Source organism: Puntigrus tetrazona, chromosome 25 (assembly GCF_018831695.1).
Source record: "Puntigrus tetrazona isolate hp1 chromosome 25, ASM1883169v1, whole genome shotgun sequence".
NCBI lineage: Eukaryota > Metazoa > Chordata > Actinopteri > Cypriniformes > Cyprinidae > Puntigrus > Puntigrus tetrazona.
In genome coordinates, this window is record NC_056723.1 from 11,733,913 (window position 1) to 11,761,624 (window position 27,712).

At 39.8% G+C, this 27,712-nt stretch overlaps 1 protein-coding gene across 2 annotated transcripts in view; it reads right to left on the minus strand.

Annotated features, from left to right (window-relative positions):
* roraa (RAR-related orphan receptor A, paralog a) overlaps positions 1-27,712 on the minus strand; it is a 251,764-nt gene that overhangs the window by 48,622 nt on the left and 175,430 nt on the right. Inside the window, exon 1 of one of the 2 annotated variants that reach the window (XM_043227688.1) lies at positions 10,070-10,232. The exons of the other annotated variant lie outside the window; for it this stretch is intronic. Within the exon in view, the coding sequence (XP_043083623.1) occupies positions 10,070-10,100 (31 nt within the window). The 5' untranslated portion in view covers positions 10,101-10,232. Of the gene's footprint in view, positions 1-10,069; positions 10,233-27,712 lie in introns of those variants that run through there. 2 annotated transcript variants of the gene reach the window in all.

A 27,712-nucleotide genomic window follows, 5' to 3' on the forward strand; every position in this document is an offset into this window, starting at 1 on the left:
GAGAATGAGTCAAATTATGCACCGAAATTCAAGTCCTGATTGAAGTTAAATATAATGTAGAATCGTGACAAAGAGTGAGCCATATTTTTTTAAAGCCTGCATAATGCAGTCAGTCTCTGTCTGGAAAGAGATTTCACTCTTTGCTAAGACAAGACACCATAATTCACAGCCGCCCACATTGTGTAACTGGTGTAAGAGAGTGATGGTATTCATAGAGTGACACTCTAAGACGAGTGCTGGTCTGAGAGGCTGTGATAGTGATTCAGAAGGCTCTCTGTGGACGAGCGTGTTGTGTCCTTCAGTCGACATATGAGACGAATTAATGCCGCTATCATCGCCGTTCCAGTCCCTCGAAACTACTGACAAAAACAAAACAAAGAACAGACGACTGCTGCTGTGTAATGACCAGTCACGGTATGGAAAATAAAGGTGGTGCTTGTCGCCTATTAAACTGGAAAAAGAAAGTGGAGTGAGAAATATTTCTGGGGCGATTCTTGTTTTGCTGTGTGTTACATAAAATCCAATTCCCAACCTTGTTTCCAACAAGTTCGACAAATAGGCAGGATTTTCAACTGGGGTCCTTAAAGCTCTCAGAAAAAGAAAAAGGCAAAATCTGTCACTGTCCTTACTAAAATGTTATTCCGTATTGTCTAAACACATTTTTGGTGCGTATTAGGATGTCACAGTTTTTTTTTTTTATTTTGGGATTGGGCCAATAAGACAGACAGAAAAGTGGACTCTGAGCTTAGTGCCTCTGTGCTGATGCGGCTCTTGTTTGGGATGGACAGCTTCGCAGCGTACTTCCAGACAGAGGAAAAGAAAGAAAAAAGGAAGGAGAGAGAGGGAGAGAGAGAGAGAGAGAGGAAGAACAGACAAGAACCTGTGCTCAGCAGAGGGAGAGCTCTCATCCAGAAACAAGGAGCCCAGGGGAACAACAAAAGAAGAGAGATGGGGTAAGAGAGGAGAAAAAAAGCCTTCAAAACAACAACAAAACACTACTGGCTCTCCAGAGCGGACTCTGGGTGAACGCCAGCACTCAAATGTAATCTCTGAGAGAGGCATAGTTAAAGAAAAAAATAAAAAGGGACAATAAATGTTAAAAAAAACAACTCTTATTGTATTATACCATAATTCTATGCAATATATAATGTAAATAAAATAAAGCAAAAATAAGTGAAAGTGATGACATAACTTTCAATTAAAGTAAACGGTTCCTTTAAGACAATGAAAAAAAGAACAAAATAAAAGAGTCACAGAGACAGTGAGTCCATGCTTCATCGTCTTTGGCAACTCGTTCTTAATCAGTGCTGTGTTGGGTAGAATGGATGCTGACATGCAAACTGCTCTGCACAACAGGGAACGAGCTCCTAATCAGTAATCAGACTGTCTGTTTAAACGGTAGGGGCTCTGGGTTTCACTCTGGTGCAGGTCAAGGGCCTCTCCACAGTCCCTCTTCCCTACTGCGGTACACCCATGCATCGCTACAGAGCAAACAGAAACCCCTACCATCACCCCACGGGATGCTAACGGGCAAACAATTCCTGTCATCTCAAATGTCAGTGCTCTGTTCTGACTAGCAAAGCTATTGCTTCTAATTGATTTTGTTGCAATACGTTATTTCTAAGGAATGAGTTACGAATTCGGTTGAGGACATGCTAATAATGCTATTTGCTCAAAAACATTCAGTGTTTTTCAAAACATTTCAAGAACGTCAGGAAAGCTCTGGTGATTTTATTGTATGCCTTAAACAAATAATGGGGGAAAATCCTTTCATCTTCATCATTAAAACGGAGGCATGACTTAATTTCTAATAAATATATGTGCATATATAACACATTTCAGAGGTCGGTGGGGCTGAGAATGGTTGGCTTTGTTGTTGTGAAGAATTAAATTCATGCCATGTGGTTTGTTTAGAACACAGCAGGCCTAATCAAAGTAACCTTGAGATATAATTTCACGCTTAGACTGCATGCAGACTTTTAGAAGACAACATGGCAGCGTTTCTTGTGATATAACTGAAGTCATGTTTCTATATGAAAGCTGTACCAGGTTCACCCACAGAGCAGTTAAACGACAACTCTCTGGTTGCCATTAGAAGTTTGTACTCTTGTATAAGTATTAACTGCATATCATGAACAAGGTCTAGCCACCATGTCTACACAAATCGCTTTCAGTGTTAATCATTAGGGCTTTTCGCACCATAGGAACCATTTCATAGTACCCAAACTAATTGTGGTACTACCCACTTTTTGGCGTGTTCGCACCACAGGAACTAGGAACAATTTTGTTGTTAACGTTACTATTCGCTGTCGACCAGCTTACATCACTTCTTAGTACCCACTCTCGGTGCGAAATGCAATATAGTACTTTAGTATTCTGCATTGTTCACACTGCCACCTAGTGGTCTGGAGTGCCATGTAGCTTTCAATTGTTTTCATATTTGAGTAAGTACAGGTGCTTGATCAGGAGGAATATACCGGATAAGAATGAAAAAGCGGAACCTTCGATGGCCCCGGCAGGAACCCCTCTAAATCAACTCAATGTTGCTCATCTCCCTTTCCGCAATCAAGCCTCCCACTTGAAGCTGCTTCTATTGTTCTGCCTTCCACCCGCTCTTTCTCCCTCTCTCTCTTTCAGTCCTTTTCCCTAATCTCATAAAAATTCAGAAGGATACTCCCACATTTTGCTCCTCTCTCTCCTGCCATTCTTGAGAACATTAAAGCTGATCTCCATGGTGAAGAAGGGAGGATGAACTCCCTGGCCTCTCAAGTATGCACTCCGTAGCACCCTGCTCCTTGCTGTGAACCAAAAGTGAGGCCTCTTTTTTGATATGTCATTCCTTTTTTGTACGTTTCAAGTTACCTGACTGATACCCGAATTCCAAATCTTACATTTATGTCCTCAAATACTTGGAAGATCATTTGATGTGCGTATAAAAGATACTCACACTTTAAACGTTTTAGATAGCCGTTGTAATGTGAAAGAAAATAGACAAAAGCTCTAAGAATAGACCTGCATTATCTCTCTGATACCTCTGTGGATCCTTCTTGTCTGGGCTGAGTGTAAAACCAGCAGAATAATGTCCATCGACACACTGTATAACATGACGACAATACAAAACAGATAGAGTCTTGCACATAGACTTGAAATATTATCCAAGTCTGCCTAGCAGAGTTCTGATATGAGATCAGCAGCAGAGGCTCAAATCGTTACCTTCTGAGCAGCAATAACAAAATCGAGACAAGCCCGCTCCTGGATCAGGCTCAGTGGGTTAAGAATGACTTGAGACAAGCCCCAGAGGTCTCTGCTTATGTCACAGCAGGGTCACCGCAAAGTGAGGAGATAGAGAGACAATCAGATCTCATCTACCTCCCCTGGGTCACCCTCTTTCTCTCAGTCGCTCACTCTCTCCAAACACAAACAACTACACTCCTTCATGCATGCCTGCAGTGCAGATTTGATTACCAGTAAACCCTCTGCAACCCTTTCCGACTCTTGTCAGAGAAAGCGGGTCAAGTCTGTGAGCTCACAGGGAAGATGATACCGGTCCAATAGAGTCGGGATAAGAGATCTGACATCTTCAGGCTATAAAGAGCAGGTTTGTCTGTCTAAAAGGATTTGATTTACCCAGGGATTAATAGCACAAAAGCATGTGTTTGAGGAGTAGGGCTCCTGGGAGCTCCAGGAGGCAGGGTGGCGTAGTCAGAACCCGGGGTTTCTTGCTCTTCTGTTTAGGGCCAAAGAACGGGAAATGCAGTCCAGACCCCAATCCTGAGTTTCTGTTGCACGCATCTCCATTCTTTTATATTTGAGTCTGACAAAACGCAAAATCGATAATGCTTTTTCCCCCATTTCCTCTTTGATGCAACTTCAAAAGGTTAGTGGACGGCTCTCAGAGGAGTGTTCAAAAGGAGGAAGGAGGGGCAAAAAAGATAAGGAGAAAAAGACACCCCCCCCAGAAAAAAAAAAAACCTGAAGGGGCAAAACAACGTGCTTAGAATTGAAGTTGTGCAAGAAAAGCTCAGTGTGACTAGAAGCACCTTCAATCACCGCTGTGGTTTGCTGCATTCAGCCCGTGTGAATGAGAGTAAAGAGCAAAGCAGTCTGGTCTCACACAATAATCTCACCGGCATCTGCACCTGGAGGAGTGCATGGCGGGGATATGTCCAGCCCAATTACATCTGCATGTATCTGCATCTGCTGGGTTAATAGGTTACACCAAAGGTACACCTAACTACTCTTGGCTTGGAGTAAAAGACTGATTCTGGACCTTAGAAGCTTGGCTGAATGGGACTACTCTGCTCCTAGGGACTCTTTGAAGACAAACAACGCAGTGTGTATAACCTTCCACCTCTGTTTGGGATACCTACTCTTTTTTTTGTGCATTCTATCCATCCACTTCCTCCAATTACCATTGTCTTCAAATGAAAACAATCTACTACTCTTTTCCAACTGCATTTGAGTGTGAGAATAATCATCTTTCACCCTAGTCTGTGTTCGAGAGCGGAAAGCATTTGTGCATGTGTGCGCTTCATGCAAGCACCGTCGTGTGTGTGTGTGTGTGTGTGTGTGTGTGTGTGTGTGTGTAGGTGCAGCTGGACCTGTGGTGAATGTGTTATCGGTGAAGTACTGTGAGAAAGAGAATTCTGGCAGGCCTGAAATACATTCTGACAGCCTGAGACATCAAAGGATTCCTTACGACTGTGCTCTTAACGTGGAGTCAATGTAGGAAATTACTCCGAAGGCGTGAGACGACTATCCCTCTGAACAGTCAAATCTCTCGAACATAAAAAACAATGCCGGATGCCTCACAAAATCTACAGAAGATGGTTCAATAATCAGTAGACCTTCTAGCTTCAAGTGTTCAGTCAACATGAAACAACATTCGCAACCCAATTACTTATGACATTTTTGAGTGAATCGGGATATTTGGCAAGACAAAAAATAAAGGATGGGACTTGATTTATCTGTCAGGAATTGATTGGATTACTGGCACCTGCTACTTGCAACTTACTCAGGGTAAAAGGAAAACTTTGGGCTCATGACAGGTTGGGCTAAATAAAGAGAACTTGTTGCATAATTGTGTTAACCACAAAAATGAATTTATACTTCATTATATAAGAGAATGGAGTCTACATATAAATATGACCCCAGACACAAAACCAGTCTTAAGGGTCAATGTTTGCTAGGATAGGACAATGTCGGGCTGAGATACAACTATATATCTATATTTAGTCATTTTATCTATATGGAAGTTTTTTGGCATAAAAAAAAAAAAGATTGGTTTTGTGGTAACAATTGAGAAATATACACTATATAAACAATATTCATGTTTACATGTTTATAGTGAGAAAACAAAGCTTACCAATCTTTAATAATCCTTCTCTTTTTTTTGTGGGATGAAAACAACAGAAGTCTTAAAATACTTTGTAGTTATACACAAAGTGCCACAAATGCTTCCGAATGAACTGAACTCGCACTGAACAAGGGATGTTCTTTTAGGTGGCCTTGATGACGTCAGCTGAAATGAAAAAGTTGTTTCAAATAAGCAGAAAGTAACATTTTGAATACGATTTAGAAGGCTTTTTTTCTATGATGAATCAGCCATAATAACACATATTAAGAAAACAAATAGGGTCGATATTTGTTTCATGCTTACAGTCTTAAGGGGATAAAATTAGCGCAGGTTTGATTGAGTGGAGACAGAAGCATCTGACGTAACAAGGATCTTTTTACTTTGGAGTGGAGATTGTCTTGCCTGCCAAGAGGGTGAGTCGAGACTGGCACATGGGACTCATGCCAAACTGTCCGAGGCGCCAGGGCTCAGATGTAGCGTGAGGATGGGTGTGTCCGTGCATGGCATGGGTAACCAGGAGAAGTGCCAGACTACAATTCTTCAGAGAAACTATCTCTCTCTTTTTCTCTCCCTCTCTCTATTTTCTGCTCTCTTTCGTTCGCTCTGTCTCGATTTCACTCATTCATCCTCTCCACTTTCTCTCTCTCACCATCTTCAGACCGTCTGGATGCTTGTTTTTTTTCAAACACACACACACTCTCTCTCTCTCACACACACACACACACACACAGACACACGCCACTGGAGCTAAATCAAAAATCTATGCTCTCAATGGCCAGTCAATATCTCATTAAGCAGTCACCGTGCCCAAGCTGGCAGGTAATGCATTTCACAGTTCTGACACACACTCATACACACTCCGACAGTCTCTCTCTCTCTCTCTCTCTCTCACATGCCATACACTGGTAATAACCTGTGGAAATGTGGCACTCAGTTTCTTTCACAAGTTGTGTTGGAATATGGTCACTCAACCTCCAAGGAGAAACGATGACAGACCGTGTGTGTGTGTGCGTGCACTTGTATATGCTCTTATCAATCCAAGACCCATTTCCACACACCAGGATTGATCCCTTGGTTTGATCCAGTCATGTTTTTTGGCAGGTCTAGACTGGAGTATATAAAACTAATCTCGCTCTTCAAAATTTCGACGACATACTCTACAAATTTACACAACTGTGAAAATGCTGCCTTTTTGCAGACATTGCATTATTTATGGTGGCGATAGATACTACGCCATAAAACAATGACCTGCAAGAACGTGGCCGAACGGAAAGAGAAATAGTGCAAAATAGTGCCCCCTGTGAATACCGTGAGAATGCAATACGTTTTAAATTACTTACTTTTTTTTTTTTTTTAAATATATGACTCAATTACATTTCAGGTGTTAGATTCAAATAGCTAGCTTTAAAAAAAGACAAGCATTTAGAATAAATTTTGGGTTATTTTTAAACATATTCAAACTATCGAAAGAGAGCATTCTGATTAACATTTTTTCCCCTCAATTTTAATGCGACTTTATGCATGATAATTTTTTTTTTTACATTTTGAACTTCCAAAATGTGTTTTCTTACCCATTTTGAAATACAAAACGGTAACATTCGAGTATGTTTCAGGCCTTATATTCACATAAATAGCTTTCTGCCCATTACAATAAAACCTGGTTTATTTTAAAACTTATTCTGACCAAGAATTGGCCACTTAAGATGACAACATAACACATATAGACAAAAATAACAACTGTTTTTAGCGCAACATTCAAACAGTATGATAAATAATTTTTCAAATGCAGTTTTTTTTTTTTATATTTTGAAATTCATTTTTAATGCAAAAAACATGAACAATATACCAAGTAGCACTTAAATATCCATAAAAGTGACTCCTTACCCCACTCCATAGCAAAACCCGAAGCCGCTGCAGAAATAGCCCACTTAACACTACTTGCTGGCCAGTAATCTTGCTCTTTATTTTTAACCCTATCTAGTGGGATACATCTTTACTTCACCTTAATCTGATTCTGCCTGCCCTCTTTCTGTCCTTTGTGGCTAACTGGATTACAGCCAATCTTGTTAACCTTTGCTGTGTTACCGAAGTGCCCAGAGAATCACACTAGTCAAGAACACCGTGCAAGCCTTGTGACTAAAGAGAGGGAATAAGCAAACCACTAACGTTCACTTGCATGCAAATGGTATTTGCTTTAACTTTGTTTGTAACGTCTACATGCGTTTATATTTATTCTAGTCCGGTACTCTTCAGAGCATGTGCAAAACAAAAAAAAAAAAAGTGAGAAGGTTTCAAACAGCTCTTTTCCAGCATAGCTTATTAAAGGGTTAATTACCACACAGATGAAACAGGCCTGTTTTTTTCTGTCTTTGGCACATCAAACAACTTTCTTTAATTATGTAATTAATATTTGGAGTTTTCATCTTAATTGTGTGGAGCAGGCTAGCTCATTTGCATAGGGTAATGAGAGGGATGTTTCCATTACAGGTAATTAGGTACTTGAGAGGCAAGTGTGTGGCTAGGAGGCTGGGAAAGAGGAAAGGAAGAAGGAGGGATGAGGGGTACGATCGGAAAAAAGACAGATAATTGTATCGTATTACCGAACGAGAAAACGTTAGTGTCTATAACGACATGCCTGTCAAACACTTAGCGATCGCTGGAAGTGAATCAAATGTAGTTTCACAGCGGAATCAGTGTCGTGATCAGTCGATTGCTCTGATAGAGATTTGAAAAATCCGCTTAAAATGTTTTAAACTTGTAATTACGTAAATAAATACAATTCCAAATAGAAAACACTAGACAGCAATGCATTCAGCAACTGAAAAAAGTATCAAACTCCCTGCAAAATCATTTATTCCACAATTTGAACATTTCAAAAGAAAACATCTAATAACAAAATCCTATCGAAATATCGTTTAGGAGACATCGCAAATAGCATCAACCTCTCAAAAACAAAAAGGCGATCTTTTATTAAACGGTTTAAAAATTTAATTGACCACAAATACAAAAGAAAACGTATACTAATGCATCTTTTACTGCGTTTGAACCGTATTAAACCCGCCTAAAACATCAGAAAGTCTTTCATTAAAGAGTCAGGTGCCCTGTAGATGTATTTTGGTTCTACGATTATGGATTCCTTCAGTCTCCAAGAGCTCTATTTTCAGTTTGTTAGCCTCTTTAGAACAACCCACACATGAGACACGGGGTCAGAGGCTATCGCGTACACCTGCTCCATCTCCACAACACACACACACACACACGCACACGCACACGCACGCGCGCGCACACACTAACGGCTGCATGCATGCAAACAACTAAACCCACACGAGCACTCAGACAACATGCTTTCACATTCAGATTCCTGCGAAGCTACGAGCAATCCACACACTCGAAGATCTGAACGAGAAGGGAAGAAAAAAGGTTGACAGATCCGACGCACGTCCTCGCAAAAAAAAAAAAAATCAAGTTGTAAAATTAGCATAAACGTTTCATCACGCAATAGATGCGTAAATACGGCTTAGCAATGCATTTTGGTGCTGCGTGAAAACTCATTAATACCCGCTCTTTTAACTGAGCCCCAGCGCGCGAGGCGGTGTTGCGGTAATGCAATAACTGCGAGTGCAGTGGAGGTGAACTGTCGAAAAGCTTTCAGTGGGAGATTCACGGAAAGTGTGCGAAGGAGAAGAGTGGTGCTACCGTGGCTCAACACCAACATCCATCGCTTTTTCCACTCTCAACACCTCTCGCCTAATACAGAATGACAGCTGTGTGTGCGCGCGCGGACGAAGCGGAGGGGGTGTGTGTGTGTGTGTGGCGGCACAGAGCGCTAATGGATCGGAGAGTGTGTGTGTGTTTTATATAGAAGCGTAAAAAATAGACTTCACGTGAAAACATATGAACGCGGGTTATCCAGGCTAGAGGCGGCAGATGAGTGTGTGTGTGTGTGTGTGTGTGTGTGTGTGCGTTATGGTGCGTGTGTTTTGGGGGGGGGTTGGGGGGTTATGACCGGCGAACAGGATTAGGGAGGCAGGATCAACACCAGTATAGTGGTGTGGTGCTCACCCTGGTTGTTCACGGCCCAAAAAATAGGTCAGTGGAACACGACACACACCAACGTCAACCCAAACGACGTCCGAGAACTCTCCTCGACCTTTTCCCTTAGACAACACACACACGCGCGCGCACACACACACACACACACACAAACTAAATCTCGGTTTCTGACTTGGGGGGGGACGAGACCAGCAGTTCTTCACTTAGAACTGAAACTTTAAGGGTGTAAAATAATAAATCGAAGATATTAAGTTGAATTAAATATCTTTTCTTGTCTAATTGCATCGCAGGAACAGTCAAACCATGCATCATCTTACTAACAGCCTCTTCTCGTTTTTGTTTTTTTGACATTCAGCTGCTTCAGCAACAGAACTTTCTCATTCACATCAAGGCACTAACTTGATTTCCCCGCAAAACTGAAATGTAAAACAATACCACAACTTAATTTCCCTGAAACAAACACTTGCACAAGCCCCAACTCTCCTCTCCTCTCCTCTCCTCTCCTCTCTCTCCTCTCCTCTCTCTCTCTCTTTACACGAGACGCTCTAACAGAGAGTTGGCTGACTGTGAATAAAAGCCCTTTGCAGCTCGACCCGCTCGCAAAAAAGGAAGTTTACAAAAAGGACAGACAAAACCCCCGGCATGCTTTTCTCCTCTTACCTTTCATAGCTGAAATCACAAAATACATCATTAAGCTCGGCGGTCCATAGGCGAGCGGTATCGCGAGTGCTAGCTCAAGCAGTCCACTGCTGTTTCAGCAGCAGCTGGCCAGCATAGCTCTGCCGCTCAGCTGCGCTCGCATGACCACACCAGAATCCATGTGACTCTGACATCAGCGCTCCCTCGCTCTCGGGCCCGCCCCTGGGCCGTGATTGGCAGAGGAGGTGGCCAATGAAAGGGGAGGGGAGGGGAGGAAGGGGTTGGGTCTCTCTCTGTAGACTGCAGTGGCTGTGACCGGGGCTGATGGGATGGGTGAGGGTGGGGGGAGTATGGGACGGCTGTCAGTGCCTCTTGTGCTTTATCGCAAACAAGAGAAAGTCATAACAGAAGCACAACAACAAACAAGATTTTTTTTTTTCAGCTCGCAATCATGATGGTAAAATGACTGCGAGAATGGTTAGTGGGACACAGAAATGTTATATAAAAATATAAAATATAAAAAGGACTATATATATATATATATATATATATATATATATATATATATATATATATATATATATATATATATATATATATATATATATATATATAAACACAACAGAAACATAATACCAAACAATTTTAAGCGACTGAAGGATATACTGAGAGGATTGGTGGGATATACTGTTATGTATTATATATGTATGTATGTATGTATGTATAGTGACAATAGAAAATATTTTGAAAGTGCTAAAATACAGAAGCAGGCAACAAACAACTTAGTCTGTAATTTCAAAATTTCATATTTGATTAATATTTAATAATATATATATTAGAATTTTATATAATTCAGTATTTTACATCTATCTATCTATCTATCTATCTATCTATCTATCTATCTATCTATCTATCTATCTATCTATCTATCTATCTATCTATCTATCATTTAGGATTTAAACTAATCTAGATTAATTATTTGACCTCACAAATAATTGGTTGCCAAGTTATCTAGTTGTTCACTGTGACCCATTCTAAGAAGTTAGTTCCTTAAACAAAAGGTACTGGACAATTTATTTTCCAATTGGTAGAATGCACCATAGTGTAATTTACTGGACACCCATTCTTCACCGGTCCCGGGACATTTTCCCTCCAGACAAAAACCCTGTCATCTGTAGCATGTATATCTGTATACTAAGCAGAGCTTATTTTATTATGCAAATAATGCTGTTGAACGAAACAGCAGGGGCAGAAAAAAGGCGAGAAACAAAAAAATAATCATGTTTTTCTTTTGTCTTGGCACTGTGATGGCAGTCTCTCTCTTCCTGTGTGCTAATATTAGACGGGCAGATGAGGCTGCAAGCAACTCCAGATGTTTTCGGAGAGAGAGAGAGCGAGCGAGCGAGAGCGTGTTACTGGCCGTTTCTCTGACCTCCCTCCAGGAGGCTGGTTTCATCTTTTCCTCTCTCGCTGCTCGGTGTCCTGCCTGCTGAGAGAGGCGCTCACACGGGCTGCCCTGGCAGCTGAGCTCCAGAAGATAGCAGGAGAGGGAGGAAGAGAGAGGGACTCATACTGATCCTCCCGCCACACAGTGACTGTCTGATGAGTTTCACTATCTCACCATCCTTTTCATTTTCTCTCTCCATCGCTCCGTCGGAGACCCCCTCCCTCTTGTGAGCTCTCTCTCTCTCTCTCTCAATCTCTCTCTAATAATCTGCTCAGGCTTCTTAGCAGCTGGCTGCTCATGATTCTGGTCTTAGAGAGAGCTGGCTCCGGCCACAAACCAAACCCAGCTCCATTTTGAGCCTCATAAATAAGCCCCTGCTCTTCTCATCTCCACCCTGGACTAACGTGAATGTCAGATAGCAATATTTCAATGCATTAAAAGAGAGAGAATATATATATATATATATATATATATATATATATATATATATATATATATATATATATATATATATATTACTAGAGCATCTAAAGCATGACCTCTAATAAAAATCCTTTTTATTGAACGATCTACTAAATACATTTTATATATATAAATAAATAATAAACACAAAACAATATTCACAACAAAACAAAGAAACAACAAATTAAATCAAAAGCAAATTTGGGGTTCCGCTTTTCATTTATTTGGGCATTGCTTTTGCTGTACCCAAAGTTTTGCTATAAGCTGTACAGTAACAGCTGTGTTTTATTGAAAATACCGCACTGGTATCAGTAGATTTATTTTAATTTAGAGTTGTAAATATGTTTATATGTGCGATAGTCTAAAGGTAAAATCACTGTTTACCTGAATGGCTGTGGTTGCTATGCTAATTTAACACTAAATGAGCAGGAATAGCTGTGCTGCGAATCCCCTGAATAAAAAAAAATGCAAATACACACACCGCACCTGATGCCATAAATCTCCAAAATTACCGTCTGATCACGACCTCTTGTGTGATCCATTAGAGGCAGCGAAAATAAATTAACTCATGTTATGTCAACACTAATCCGTCAACGGTCTCCGCTTAATAAGCAAAATATAATTTCCCCTCCATGATTATCAAATGAGGTGTATCATGGCTGAAAATTAGCCACGTTGAAAGTTGCATTAGCTGCCGTGGAGGTAGTTTAGCTAGCGTCACGCTGTGCTGTTAGCATTAGTGTTAGCAGTGGGCTGTTTTGCCTCTATTAAGCTACTGTGTTTTTGTCTGCGTGGTGCTCGTGCTCTTTGGTGAGTCAGTCCAACTGCAGCTTGCGTTAAGGTTAAACTGCTTCCCTCTTGTCGAGATCTTTGTGGTCTGTAGGTAAGCAACAGTGCTGTGGTTAGAGCAGACTGCTGAGAGAAAGGCTTTCAGAACAGCATGCTGCAGCCTCTGGGCAGTGCAGTTCAGTCGCGCACGTGTGTACGTGGAGCGGAAAAAAGGCTACTTGTGCAATCGCATGCAAAAACTAACAGCACGTTTTTGTCTTCCTAAACCTTTAGATCTCAGTGCGATAACCCCAGATTAGACTACAAACGAGTTATCAGTAATGGTGCAAAAAAGATGTCTGTGGCTTTTGAGAGCTGCTGATGAAAAGGATAGTGGAACATTTGTCTAGTCGCGCGTGTGAAATGTTTACAGCCGTGGATAACTGTAGCTTTAACAATGAACTTCTCAACTTTGCATATACATTACCGCATTATATAACCACCATGCCACTCATTCTAAAGCAGATGAGAATCGCTGATATACAAAAGCATTGGTCTCTATAAAACACTAGGCATTTAGACCAGCGAGGCATGTCAAATCACACGCTGTAATTTCCTAGTGTGTCCCCTACCAGTCACTGGAGATGTCGGCATCACAGAGGTGTCAAAAATCAAACTGTGAAGAACTGCAACAATCAACGGAAGAATTAAGTGGTGTTAATGACAACAGCTGCCACCAGACAGGCCTCGTCTTCTCCGATCTATGCCCTGGAATGCATTTCCCCTCCTTTCAGATCTGGCTTTCCCAAACCCGGTACCAAGGTCTGTGGAGTTTGATGGTAGTCTCGGAAGACATTGCCTATTTTCAAGAGATGAATTGATTGAATTGCTTTGTTCAATCAAAGCACTAACCCAACCCAGTGACCGTGAATCATCAAGTAGGACATGTTCCTGGATTAGCATCCTTATTGCAACCTTCCAATCAACTGATCAGGTTTTAGGGATAAGGTTAAGGTTAGGGGTCAGAGGCTTGAAGCATGTTCTTCTAAATCAACAGTTTCCTTCAGATTTATGGTTTGGATTTGGTATTAGAAACCTTCGAGAGAAACGTTGTTTTAGAAGCAACAAAAGCCATGGATTCAGGAACACGTTCTACTTGGCAAAAGAACGAGGGCAAAGAACTTAGCCCTACGACTGGTCATGGAGATTTTACCAAGACATGCAGCTGGATCAACATTTTTGTTGATCTTGGAACATTTCTGTACAAAAATTCAACGACATTCGAACAACTTTTAAAGGGAACCCTGGGTATTAAGACTTGTATGGCTTGATACAACGCAAATTATGTCTCTTACTGAAATATGTAGAAGAAAACCTATGAATGGTTTATGTTATTAAAAAATTCACATTGTTTTTTACATGTTTTGGACTGTGTGGGGTGCCATTATTCTGATGACGTAAAATGGTTGCACTTGGTGAGCTAGACAATTCAGAATACACAACTCGGAAAATAAAATACTGATATGCTGACCACAGAAAATAAAAGAGCTTACAGGAAGTGATGGATATAAGCATAGGCTTAAACCAATTGCCGTACCATGATTTTTTTCCCCACAAGAAGTCTAAATGCCCAGGATATCGAGGGAAATCCGCGATAAGAAACATGAAATATGACAAATATGAAAGAAAAAAATCTAAAGACCTAACCATTATACTTACTTTATACTATACTTTATATACTTTATGCTATACCTCTCCATACAACCAAAGGAACGTCGTAAGTAACCAAGAATGGTACAGAAACCCCTAATACTTGTTTAAAGTGTAATCTTGACATTAACTGCTCATGTTTTCCCAAATCTGACTGGAATATTGTTGACGTTGATCCAGGAACATGTTCTACCTGATGAAATCACGTTCACCCCATTGAAACCAACCAAGATTTGGTCCAAGAACAACAAAAGATGTTTATCCAGCAACATCCCATTTTTGTAAATCACATAAAACAATACAAGGTGAATGAGCTCAGGAAAGTGTAAAACCTTTGTTTACACCACATTTCATGTGCCATCTTTGCCTCAAGCGTGCCGCAATCCAATCTGGTTCTTCATAAAACATTAGTAAAGAACATTAACCCAACAAGACGATTTTCTAACCAACTTATTATATCAAATATTGGCCAGGCGTGGGTGTATCCCTACCGCGACCCAGCTAGGGCTGAAGGTGGGCTCTGTCAATCTCGTTTCCCTTTAGAAACGGCAGCCCTAGTCAAGTGTCTGGCTCTCCACCTCCTGATTAATTCAAGCAAATGTATTTATTGTAAACAACCCCTGTGGGATGGAATTCAATTGAGAGGGGACGCAGAGCATCCACTGGTGCCCCCGAGGAGCCAGGCGGAGGACTGCAGCCGATAATGGGCTCATTAGCAGTCTGTCAGTAGCATCCCACGCACGGGCAGAACAGCAGCTGATCCTCTATCCTCTTTAACTCCTGCCTCTCCTCAACACTAAAACCACAGCTCCATGGCAGGAAGGAGTTTGCTTTATTGGAACACATGGAATATGGAATGTAACTGCGGACTAAATAAATCCCGTGTAAGTGAGAATGATTCATCAGTACAGTTTTAAATAGAAAAAAAGTTTGTTTTTAGAATGTTTCAAAATGTAGCACTTTCCTTTTCATGCCATAGAAGCATCGGGACTAGAACAGGTGATTACTTGTTTATTAATAAATGTGAGAAATTATTCCATTAAATAAAATGCTTCAACATTCCTGTAGAACAGTGGAGTATTGTGTTAATGATGAATAATGTCATTAAATAAATAAATAAAAAGCAGGAATTTAGAGACTCAATATTATAAGTTGGAGGGTTTTAGCATGCTAACATTAGCATGCTAACAGTATCTCAAATAAAACTCCCCTTGAAGCCTCAATGAATCCACTGTAAAACACTTCTAAACACACAAAAAAATCTAGATATGACAATGTGTAAAATGCTGTTTCAAGTCTTCGTGAATGTCTTTCTGCACCCAGACTAGTCTACACTGCAATATTTCACAAGCAACTATAGCTGTAACTATATTATGTTTCTCAGCACCAAAATCCACATCCTTACCTAATATTAAAGACGTCTGTAGACACATACTTTTTTTTTTGAGGTTTATTGAATTACTCAGAGGTGAAGTGAAGAGGATGATGGACTCACCGAGACAGATGTCACATATGTGAGAAGAGATTCACAGGAAGGAACTAATATCAGTCTATCAACAGCATACATCCAACAACATGATCACCAGATAAAGGCCAAAGCTACTGCTTTATCTGGATTAAGCCAAGAGCTTCTGTTACAGACCACCCTAACAACAGATATATCACAAGTGCCACTTTCTCACAGTAATGTCGAAATTGACATGGCAGCCAGTTCAGACCATCACTGAATTAACAAGTCCCCCTAAATACACACCAACAACCTCAATATGGATCAGTTTAATACATACGGCGAAGAGTGCGGGGGCACAATATCAAACCGTAAGCGCACGAGCCCGTATAAAACAATCATAAACCAATTTAGAGCCATTCCAGGCAATTTCCTGTGGCTTCCATCTGAGAAGAGGACTTCAATAAATCACTCCGACAACAAGGGGAATATCTATTTCCAGGATAAATAGACAAGACTATTGGGCTTCTTTTCTTTGAAAGAGAGAGAGACGTTACAGAAGGAGTTCAAACACAAAAAGCGGAAAGGATTCAGAGAATTAGCATGTTTTTTCTTTTGAGAAACACTCACTCACACACTTTTGAGTTCATTTTCGAGATCATTTTTAGCACTGATTTAATAATCCAGAAATGTAGGTTGGGGATATCTAATTGAGATGTTTGATCAAGCTTAATCGCCACAAAAGGTTCTCAAATCATCAGCTAGCCACCAACAGGAAGCGTTCGATTTCTAAAGACCACTTTTCCAAAGTGGAGTCCAAATTTCACAATGTCGCGTTTGAGTTTCACAGAAGACGGAGAAAGAGGGTTATATGACTGAATTGAATCCCCTTCGTCAAGATCCAGACAAAGTGCTCCCACTAGCACCGAACAAAACCCAAAAATGGCTTTCTTCGTTAGTGTGCGGTATAATGACACTATGCTCCAAAGAATGACTCAGCCTCAGTTTTGGAAGCAATTATTGAAAAATGGGCCAATGAGATTGGTTTCATTTCACGTTTTGGATACCACTTTGGGGAGACGGCTTAAAATAAAATATTGCCAAATAGCCTACTGGAATGATCACAGTTATATATATATATATATATATATATAAAACATAAACTGTAGGCTTTAGCATTTAACATACTATGGGTTATCCAACTAAGAAACATCTCTTTTTCCAAAAAAGAAAACATTTACAAAATCATCAAAATGTAATTGTGCTGTAAGCAAAGATTAATAATCAACAAAATAAAACGAGCCAAGTCACCAGACGAAACGTCTAGAGCAAATACAAACATACTTGCCAAGAACAAAGCGCGGAGACCAGAGACAGAAAGCTCTGTTTGACATGTTACTCAAACAAATCTCCAATCCTCCTCTACACTGAGCGTGTTTACTTCAAATTAAATTTGAACCCTTCCAGGTATTAATAATATGGAGACATTTGGCAGTAAACAATTTGATAAGCATTAAACTCCCCTTGTGCTCAGTCTAATTGAAAACATCAGATGGCCCCAAGCGGCTGTTTGCTTGCTGTTGCCGTCGATGTTGTCGCTGCTCGGTTAGTTTTAATAGAGCAGAGATGTCAAACCAATTTCTTTGTCTTTGGGCATTTTCTCGTGTTTCCGACGTGGCTGAAAGAGACAAACAAATAAATGTGTTTATGAGATTAATTTGTGAGAGGCTGTCAAGGTGAGCTGCGAATCGCTAATAGCAAGGAAAAAAAAAAAAAAAAAGAAAAAGCTCAGAGGACCAAGGTGAAAATACTTCAAAAAGAGAATAAACGCCTCGGGTGTGGGATCCTATTTGAGATCGTATCAACCGATAGATTTAACCGACGGAGGATTTGTGCTTCACTACGGTAAATGTGTATCACCTTAGTACTTAAGGAAGGAGAATAAAAAACGAGTTCTTCTGTCTTAAAAAAATATGAGAAGATCTCATCCAAGACTTTGGAAAGAGAGTTTGAGAGCGAGAGACGGTGAAGAGGAGGAGGGGACGTAGCACCATGTACCGGGGTCTGAACCGGGGCCAAGAAGAGACGTTCAGCATCCTAATGATCTCTTTCTTCCTCCCCGCACGAAACTCCCTCTCCCCGCAAAAAGGAAGTGGAGGTGATTGGGAGGGGAACCTCGCCAGCATCTCTACAGGAAGTAGGGCAGGTGATTTTGGGTGTGATAATTATGGTCATAACTAGGCATGAGGGATAGGTAATGGGCCTTCTTATCCTTCATGTGGCGGTCGTGGGTAAAAAGCATGATTATGTTTTTCTTCGCATGCCGCTATGACTGCTGTACGAGCGCCGCAGACTGCTGAAAAGGGCAGCGGGGGAGCGTGGCCTTTGAGGGGGAAGTTAACGAATGAACTTCATTATTGAGGAGCATACCGGGGAGACCCCCTGGAGCGTGTGATGTATTACCCTGTGTCAAAGAAACACGCAACGTCCTCCCCCAACACACACTGCAGTCTACAAAACCTCAATGCCAAACGATTACATCAAATTTGGAAGAAGGGATAGGTGAACGGAGGGAAAAAAAAGTTTACTTGGGATTGGGAGGAAAATAAACAGAGGATGAAGGCGTGTATTTAGAAAAACTGGCAAAAAAAATTAATGAAATTTGCAGCTGTGCATTACACAGAAATAAAAGAAGAAATAAATACTTGAAAAAAGAGCGAAAAGGTCAAAAAATAAATTTAATTAATTTAAAAATTCAAGTCAAAAAATACTAAAAAAGAAAGTGCAGCTGTACAAAATGTCACACTAAAAATGAAATGAAAAATAAAATAAAATAAAATAAGATAAAATGTAAAAAAAAAAGATTAACCTAACTCTAAAAACAAAAAAAGAAATGAGTAAATAAGTAGTAAGAGTAGTACAAAAAAAGAAACAATATATAATAAGAAAGAAAAAAAGTGGCAAAAAACTGACATTATAAAAATCATGTTGTACATAAAAAACTGAAAAAATAACTCTGAACGAAGAGGGGAGACTTAAAAGTATGTTAAAACGAATTACTGCAAGAAAAGGGCAGCTGAACATACTAGAAACAATAATGAGTAAATCATTACGTACCTAAATATAATATTGCATAAGAGTGAGGACAAGCCTGATAAAAATGCATGTAGTGGATTTAAGAGAAAAACAAAAACTTCATTTGCATGTACATGTTGCTACCTGTTCTCTGGTGCGCAAAAGTACTTTCCAAGTTATAAGGTCAAAATGGCTTTCAACCACAACTGTGCCATGGCTCTTCTCGTTAGTTTTAAAGTCAGAGGTGCGTCACTCACCACAGAGCAGCACACCGCAGAGACCCTCCGCCTCTCTGAGCACATTTTCAACTCATTTATTAGGATTTGCATTGTCCTGCAACTTTCCCTCCAACTAAAATACCATTATAGTCCTCCAAGATACCGTAGCGGCGAGAGAGGCTTTATCCTCAAGATTGAGGGAGTTCTTGAGGCTACAATACTCCTTGAATCTGGTCCTTTCGGTAGGCCCAAAAACAAGTCTTTTTCTTTCTTCCCTTCCATTTTTGAGCTCCTGGTCAGAGGGCTTTCGGCTTTTCTCTTTTACTGTTGACTTATGAGTATGCCAGGGGTGTTTGGGAGCTATTTATCACGGGCCTGGCTCGTCCTGCACCCTCACACATTAGTAATGTTCTCCACCGAGGAGTAGGCCTGTCACAGCTCTCTTCCCCCAGAACCTTTGAACAAGGTAGGTCACGGCGAGGCCTCATGCATGCCCCACTTTTAGTCTTTCACGGCACCTTTAAGTTCACACAGGCCCGTTCGGACAGAGTCGGCCTAGGGGCATCGTCGGTATGAAGTGACGGAACTAGCGACAGATCTTTACTTCTGTTTTGTTAAGTATAATTACTGAAAACGAAATATATATATATATATATAGGGTGGGAATTCGTTGCAGCCATCAGTTGTTTTTTTAAATATGAAGGCTTTTTCCGCCATTGGATAAATTTCTAAAAGCAAAAAAAGCAACTTTTACATTTTTTTCACAATTTTTTACTGTTTTGTTCTCACAATTTTGACCTGCAAGATATAAATTCTGAATTTCAATATACAAACTCTGAAATATACAATGAATATACTTCTGAAATCTGAGAAATCTTGCAAAAGTTATTTAAATCCTGAGCTTAAACCTCACAAATCGTTTTTTTTTTTGTTTTGTTTCTGATATGAAATAAAAAATTATAGCTTTTTCTTTATTCTTAGACAATTCACTTTTCTCGCAATTGCTTAAAAGTTTTTTTCTGAGAAGAAAAGTGACTTTTCTTCTCAGAACCATAAGGTTTAAGGCGATTTATAAACTTCCAAATCTTGCACCAGTGAATCAAAATTGCGACTGAGAGTTTATATCTCGCAGTTCTGACTTTGTATCTTGCAATTTAGACTTTATTGCTCACATTTGGACTATATCTCACAATTGTTTTAATCCTGTTGCAGAAACACACTACCATAAAATCTATAACATCTAAAAATGGATTTTTATGAAAAAAAACAAATAAAGTAAATAACTGATTAATAAAAACAAATGAATAAATATTTTTGCTAGCAACATGCAACTAAACCTGACCTACAACTAAAATGTGACAAAAACTATTCGACGCAGGTTTTCTGAATAACATGAGGGGTGAAAAGAGGTCTCCTATAATCAGCAAACGAAGCAGTAACCTCATTGGGGGAATTAAAAAAATCCCCCAACCTTAAGACCACTTCTTATGTCTCTTCCTGTTTTCAGATTTGTCATTTTATTTTCAGTTTGGACGACAAATGCTGTTTGAAACCAAAACATGGGATTAAAGGATAAAGTTTCTGTGCGTCGACCTTGATTCGGTAATCCAGTACATTATTGGGTAAATGTACATTTGTCTCAAGAACACAACTCCTAGAGGAGCGTAATCTCTCTCTGTTACGACAGCTTCTTAATGCAACACAAAATGAGATGAGCGCTTCTTTCTGCGAATCAATCTAACTTAAAATTCCTCTTGAGCTATTTGTAATCTCTGCGGCTAAGGAATGTAATATTAAAGGCACTATTCACCCAAAAACGAAACATTAATGTCATTATACTTTTTTCTCTGAAACGAGAAAAAGGAGATATTTAATAGAATATCTCGACTGCTCTTTTCCATACAGTGAAAATGAAAGGGTATGTTGTCAAGCTCCCAAAAATGACATAAATAGAACTAAAAAAGTATTCTGTGTTACGTTTTTGCTTTATTTCTGGCCTGAATAGTTTTGTGTGAAAAAAACAAACCAAAATTTAAGTCTTTTAAAGCACATAGATCTGTGTGAGACAAAAAAATATATATTATTAACATTAGTAGCGTTTTTCTTTTTTTTTTAGAACACTTTTATGATGCTTTCTTATCAACATGCTAGAAATTATATGAATATGATAACATACTTTAAAATAATCACTATTAATTTAAAAGAACTAGGCATTGCGTTCAAGATTTGTACATTTTTTCCGCGTGTTGTCCGCAGTGTATATGGCAGGGTGCGACCGATTTGAATTATGCAAGCAGAAATTAAAGAGGCGAGTTCTTTAATGACCGTGTGGTGAAAAATGAAGTTGATCTTTGGAGCGAGTCCACCACATCATTAAGGAGTCTGCCACTTAATCAGAATGGATACAAAGCCGGCAAGGTGCTAAGTGTGCAGGTGGAGTCGCACTGACAACCGCTGATACATTAAAACACTGAGAGGGAAGATGGTACAGGTAGAGGAAAAGAGAGAGGAAGGACCTGAAAAGGACAAAAAAGCGGCCATTTTTTCCAACCCAAAATGAAAAGTATGCCATCCTTTAGTCACCTTTATGGATTTCGAACTTGCATGGCTGTCTTTTTTCTATAGAACACACAGATCGAACAATGTGCTGGTTGCTTCTTTCAAGGCAATTACAAAGAATGAGGACTGGATCTAAGAGTATAATAAACGTAGCTAAAAAAGAGCTCTATGTCACTTATGATCGCTTTGTGTAAGGTTTATGTTTTCATTTTTAGGTGAACTATCTCTTTAACACAATTTTCAAGAAAACCAAAAGACGCACACAACTCTATTCACTCAGATACAGCATCTGCAGTCTGTTCTTCTGCAGCTATGAAGTGGTTTTCCAACGGTTTCTAAAGTATCTCTAATATGAAAGACTGATCTCTTTGAAAATCCCAGTCTTTTGCATGGTTTATTCAACAAAATTACAGCTGAATAATTTAGAAACAGAAGTTTTACATGATAATTATAGTTCTCATTATTCCAGAGTGCATAATTGTCTCTGCACTTCTGCAGTTATTGCCATTGTAACTCACATAATAAAGATGGTTTGTGAAGAGGCATAATTCTTAAGGTGGAGGCTGACAGTTCAACATAATATCCTTATTTTTGTAGCAACTCCGCTCAGATTACGTATATGTTTGTGGTCAGTAAAATAATTTACTGCTTTTCAAAGAGATTTTATATGCTCACCAAGGTTGCACTTATTTGTTTTAAAAATACACTAAGCACAGCAATATTGTGGATTATTATTATTGTTTAAAATAACTGTTTTCTAGTGTAATAAATGCAATTTATTTTTTACTAATTTTTCAGCAGCTTTTTGTCAGGATTCTTTAAATAGAAAGCTGAAAAGAGCGGCATTTATTTAAAATTAAATATTTTGTAGCATCTATCTTTCCTGTCAAAAGGAACTCCCAAATACTGAGAAAAAGAAAACAGGGACAGGCCTTATGCCATTTAGACAAAGCTCTGGCTGCGCCAGACTAGGTGTGTGTTTTCAGTGTATGAGTGCGTGAATGCGTCTGCTTGCACGCACTAGACCGTAGAGGAAGCTAATGATGGCGCAAGGACATTTCATCAGCACCATCTTAAACATCAGCAGTCAGCCTCCATCAGTGGCGCTCATATCTGCCGGAGCCAGATGACCTCCGTTTCTGTCCTGGCCCATGAATCAAAGCCCTCATTTCATGCTGACATGCTGCACTTGTCAGCCACTGGACGACTGCGTGAGACAGAAAAGTGATGAGACATGTAGAAAGTGGGGAGTGACGGATAACCCGCTTTAGCTCCTACAAGGCCGTACCACTTCACCGAACGGCTAGCCAGGTGCACTGTAGCGCCGCCCAAGTGCCCACGTAGCCACGCGCCTGTCCGCTGTCACTTGTGGCGATCTGCAAAGTTGTAATCCACCTTAGCAGATGGAGCTCTATATACAATCCACAACAGCAAACAGGCTTTGTGTGCGTGGCACATGTCACTCGCCGTTGTTTTTCTAGGCTGATATCTCTTCACAACAAGGTCTTTCAGGTTCAGAGGGACTCACAAAGGGACAGCACGGCTGGAGAAGAGCTGACGAAGCTGAGGGCGGCACAAAGCATGCTAGCCACAGAGGGGAAGAGACAGATTAAGTGACGACAAAGAAACTGAAGGGGGCCCAGTACCCGTCCCTGTGTAACCCCTACTGTAACAACTCCACGCCAGACCCCATCCTTGTCAAAAAGGACACAAAAGCAACCGTCATGCCAAACCTCTCCCATTCAGACACCTTCAGCCAAAGAAGATGATGGAAGAGCAAAAAAAAAATAGCCTTGCTTCAATTTATACAATTTATGCAAAAAACACATTCACTAAGGCCCATTTGCAATTCGGCAAAATGGCCGACCGTAATGCTTTCGCTGAAAAATGAAGAGCTGTCATTTTGTGTGGATGGAAGAAAAAGTATCGAAGGAGAGAGAAGAAAGGGATAAAAATCATGCTGTCCTGGTTTACGACAAATAGATGTCTCTATTGATTTCCTTTTTACTGAAGCGGCCCATCCTTCTCTGTTGTGAATATACTGACCTATTTCTGATAAAAAATGGCAGGCTATTATGGATTAAAGCAAAGTGTCCAAAAAGAAAATATTCTTTCCATGGCACAAACAAATGGAAAAAAGATGAAACATAATCTATTGTTAAAATTGGAGAGTGTCAATTTGAATGTGCTGCCTTTTTTTTCTGCTGAGTGTCTCTTGTTGTTTGAGGATGGAAAAACTTCAGGTTTCTGAGGCATGCTGAGAGCGAAATCGCTTCGTCAGAAACCGCACTCCTGGGACGCTCTGTCCATTCAAAACAGTCTCTTCTGACGAGCTTGTGTTCACTTCATTTACCAAGCACTTAGCCAACTGGCGTGACAAAAAAATACACCGTAGCATGCTGTGACCATCACTTCTCTTGATAGATGACATATAACAAATCTCTTCCATATGTCAGTCTTCACAAAACAAGGTGCTGAAGGTCACTCCTTTGTGACTTGTTGCTTTTCGATCTCGTGTCACTCCTAAATCCTTTCAATGATTTCCAGCCCTTCATCTGGTGCACATAACCAGTGTTGACGAAATCATCATATAAATGTCTCCTCTGAGAGCTTGTACGCAAGCCCTATGTGTGCCAAATCAAGACAAAATGATTAAATATATATAAAAAAAAAATAGACTGCACCATGCAACTCTCATTTACGTTTTAGCTGTGCAACAGAAATATGTCAGACCACTGCTGGGACACATTATTGGCTGTGTACAGCATGATTATGTTTAATAAATCCCTACAGTGTTAGATTATCCGTAGACGGCTCTCATCCAAGTTCCAGCAAATGACCTCGCTACAATGACAACTTATAAATAATGATTCATGAAATGCAATAAAACACTGAACACAAGGAAGTTGTGAAATCCATGTTTGATTAATCATATGAATGGTTGCTGTTTATTGTGGTCTCGACTGTGAGTCTTGAATATATGATCATGCTTGTGCCGCTGTTGGTTGACTTCCCTGATCAAGCAGGGCTTGTTTAAAGCTCTTTGGCATCTTTCACAGTGTTACTGTATGGTCATTCTATGAAACAGGTGACTTTTCTACTTCAATAATGATATTTTCAATCAAGTATTTCCTAATATTTATAACATTTTAGCAAACAAACAACGAATTGCACTGTGCGACTGTTACCTGGTGACATAGCAGATCGAGTCTTGAAAAGTTAGTTCACCCCAAATTCTGTCATTAATTACTCTAATTACCCTCATGTCGCTCCAAACCTGTAAGACCTTCGATTATCTTTGAGAACACAAATTAAGATATTTTTTTATAAAATCTAGAGCTGTCTGACTCTTCATAGACAGCAACACAACTGTAGAGATCCGGGTCCAGAAACGTAGTAAATACATTGGCAAAACAATTTAGATTTCATCAAAAATATCTTAATTTGTGTTTTCTTACGTTTTGGAATGACATAAAGGTGAGAAATTAATGACAGAATTTTACTTTTGCGGTGGACTAAACCTTTAATTCATTATTAAAGTAAAAATAAATAAAGTTACTTGCATTTTGTTGATGTGTTTAAAAAGTGTACCAAAAAACATTGGCGTTCAGCTATGCATTGTTAGTCATTTTTAAACAAGCAATACACCCAAGAGGAACCTGCGTTGTAGAACGGTCCATTAATATTTCAGTGAGGTCGCCCTAATGTCTTAATCGTTTGATTGAGATTAGCATGGCTGCCTCTTTGTGACTCTCTCAGCGCTGGACGGGGCGGTAAACAAATGAACTGGCAAGGGTGAGGCCATGCTTCTCAATAAACACTGACACAGCCTGTCCTCGCTATGGAGACAGATAAGCCTTCTCTACAGCTCCCTCACTCCTATTCTCCCTATTTTTTCCAGACTCCATTTCAATCAATGTCTTTCCATCGCTTTCTTTCTTTTTCTCTGCCTTTCCTCCAGTTTCCCTCTCTCTCTTTCTTGCATTGGATCAATGTCTCCGCGTCCCCCCGGTCACGACTAGCCTGCACAGGACTCAAGACGGGCTCCGCTAACACTCCGCTACAGCTGTCGCTCTCCCTGTGCCGCCCAAAACAAGCAAATACTTCATTTGCTCAATACCTGTCATCCATGACTAACAGCATCATGGCAGAACAATGCGTTAGGAGAGAATAATTCTCGATAGAATAACAAACCACGACGTAATACAGAGCCCATTTATCTTCTGCTCTTCATACCCAGAGCTTCTGACAACTTCGGAATATCACATAAATCTAGGCAGATTTCCATGTGCATGCAAGTAGATTGCATGCTTATTATTTGGTATTTGCTGGAAAATAAGACATATATAAAAATACATACAAAACATCCGAAGTTGTGTGGCTTTGAGTCTTGTACTTGTATGCCTGTATCCTGTAAGTTTTATCACATATAGTCATTTAAAATCTAGTCTTTCTTAACTTTTGTTCAGACAAATGCCTTCATTGTAGCATTCATACTTATCTACCATATAGTGTGCGTAAAACAGTATGGCAAAATAGCAGGATGTCCAAATTTATAGCATTCAAAAAACAACAGTTCTCCTTCCGATGAAGCATTAAAGTGTGCTTTCAATAGGCACTTTGCTATCCCATGAGGCCATGGGGGAGGATTTACGAATGACACTGGTAGGTCATGTGAAAATAAAATGAAGGATGTATTACATTCCGATTTAATTTGTACTACCAGTATTCATACTTTATATAACTTTTTTTAACGGCCGCTACGTACATGCAAGTTAGAATTTAAATTAAGTACACACTCATTACACTATTTCTGACGCAACTTGGTGTTTTCAAAGCATTGCTCCGTTTGTTCACCATAGCAACATCATCTCAGCCAATGGTGTGCGTTAAGTGCAAGCTATTTGTTTGTTCAACCAATGCAAACAGCGATGGGAAAACCTGTTTAAAACCTGTCATCGTTTTTGCAGTTTCAAATGTTGTTTAACGGTACGGTAAGTGCTATCAGCGACTAAATTAGTACTACATACATTAAAAAAAAATCCAGAGCACTAATCATTCTGCTCATCTGCTTATTTTTTATTTTTTTGGTCTTGTGAGGTGCAGCGACTTGGCGAGACAGACGCTTTCTCTGGCCAAGGATCAGCATTGTGATATGAGAGCTAGGAGCTGCAAACATACATACACAAATAAAAGATTACAGCCCAGTCTTCTGCCTGTAATCACCTAGTGAATCTTATCAACATATCGGCCTGCTAGACAGGTTACAACAACACCAAGTCATCTCACTAGAACAGACGCCGGACTCTATTGCCGTTTGAATTCAGAAAGCAGACACACTCTACCAGTGATTTTAATTCAGCTCAGACATAATTATATGGGTGTGGGAATAATTAGCAGTGGCAAGTCAGTGGCAGGTAACAATTTCCAGAGGTTTAGTAGTACCGCTGCTACAGACATGAATCACACTTCAAATTATGCAGTTTGTTGAGGGGAGGTGATATGTTACTGTAAACTGACATTGAAAGGACCAGCATAACATAAGGCTTTTATTTATGGCCTAAAATCTCCCAATAACACCCGCATAATAACATGAGCAAACCACATTTGTCACATTTAGATAACAAGTTTTGCACAGGAAAACACCACTGATACTCACTTCTAGCTAATCAAGTTCATTTTTTTACAAGCTTGACAAGCTTGAACAAAAAAACGTTTGCACTATAAAGCCCTATGTACCTTTTATAGAACAATATTTTATTTCTGTCATTTATTTAAATTCCTCTGAACACCCTGTTCTTAACAGGAGACATCCAAGTACTTAATTCCTGTCCGGTGTTGTGTTTTTCCTCTCAAAGAGCTATTAAACAGCTCTGTTTATCTAAGGAAAAGAGTCTGTTGCCAGAATGAACCACATGGCCTTGCAGTAGCACTATATAAAAAGGCTGGCCATAAAACTGTCAAGTTCAAATGTAAAG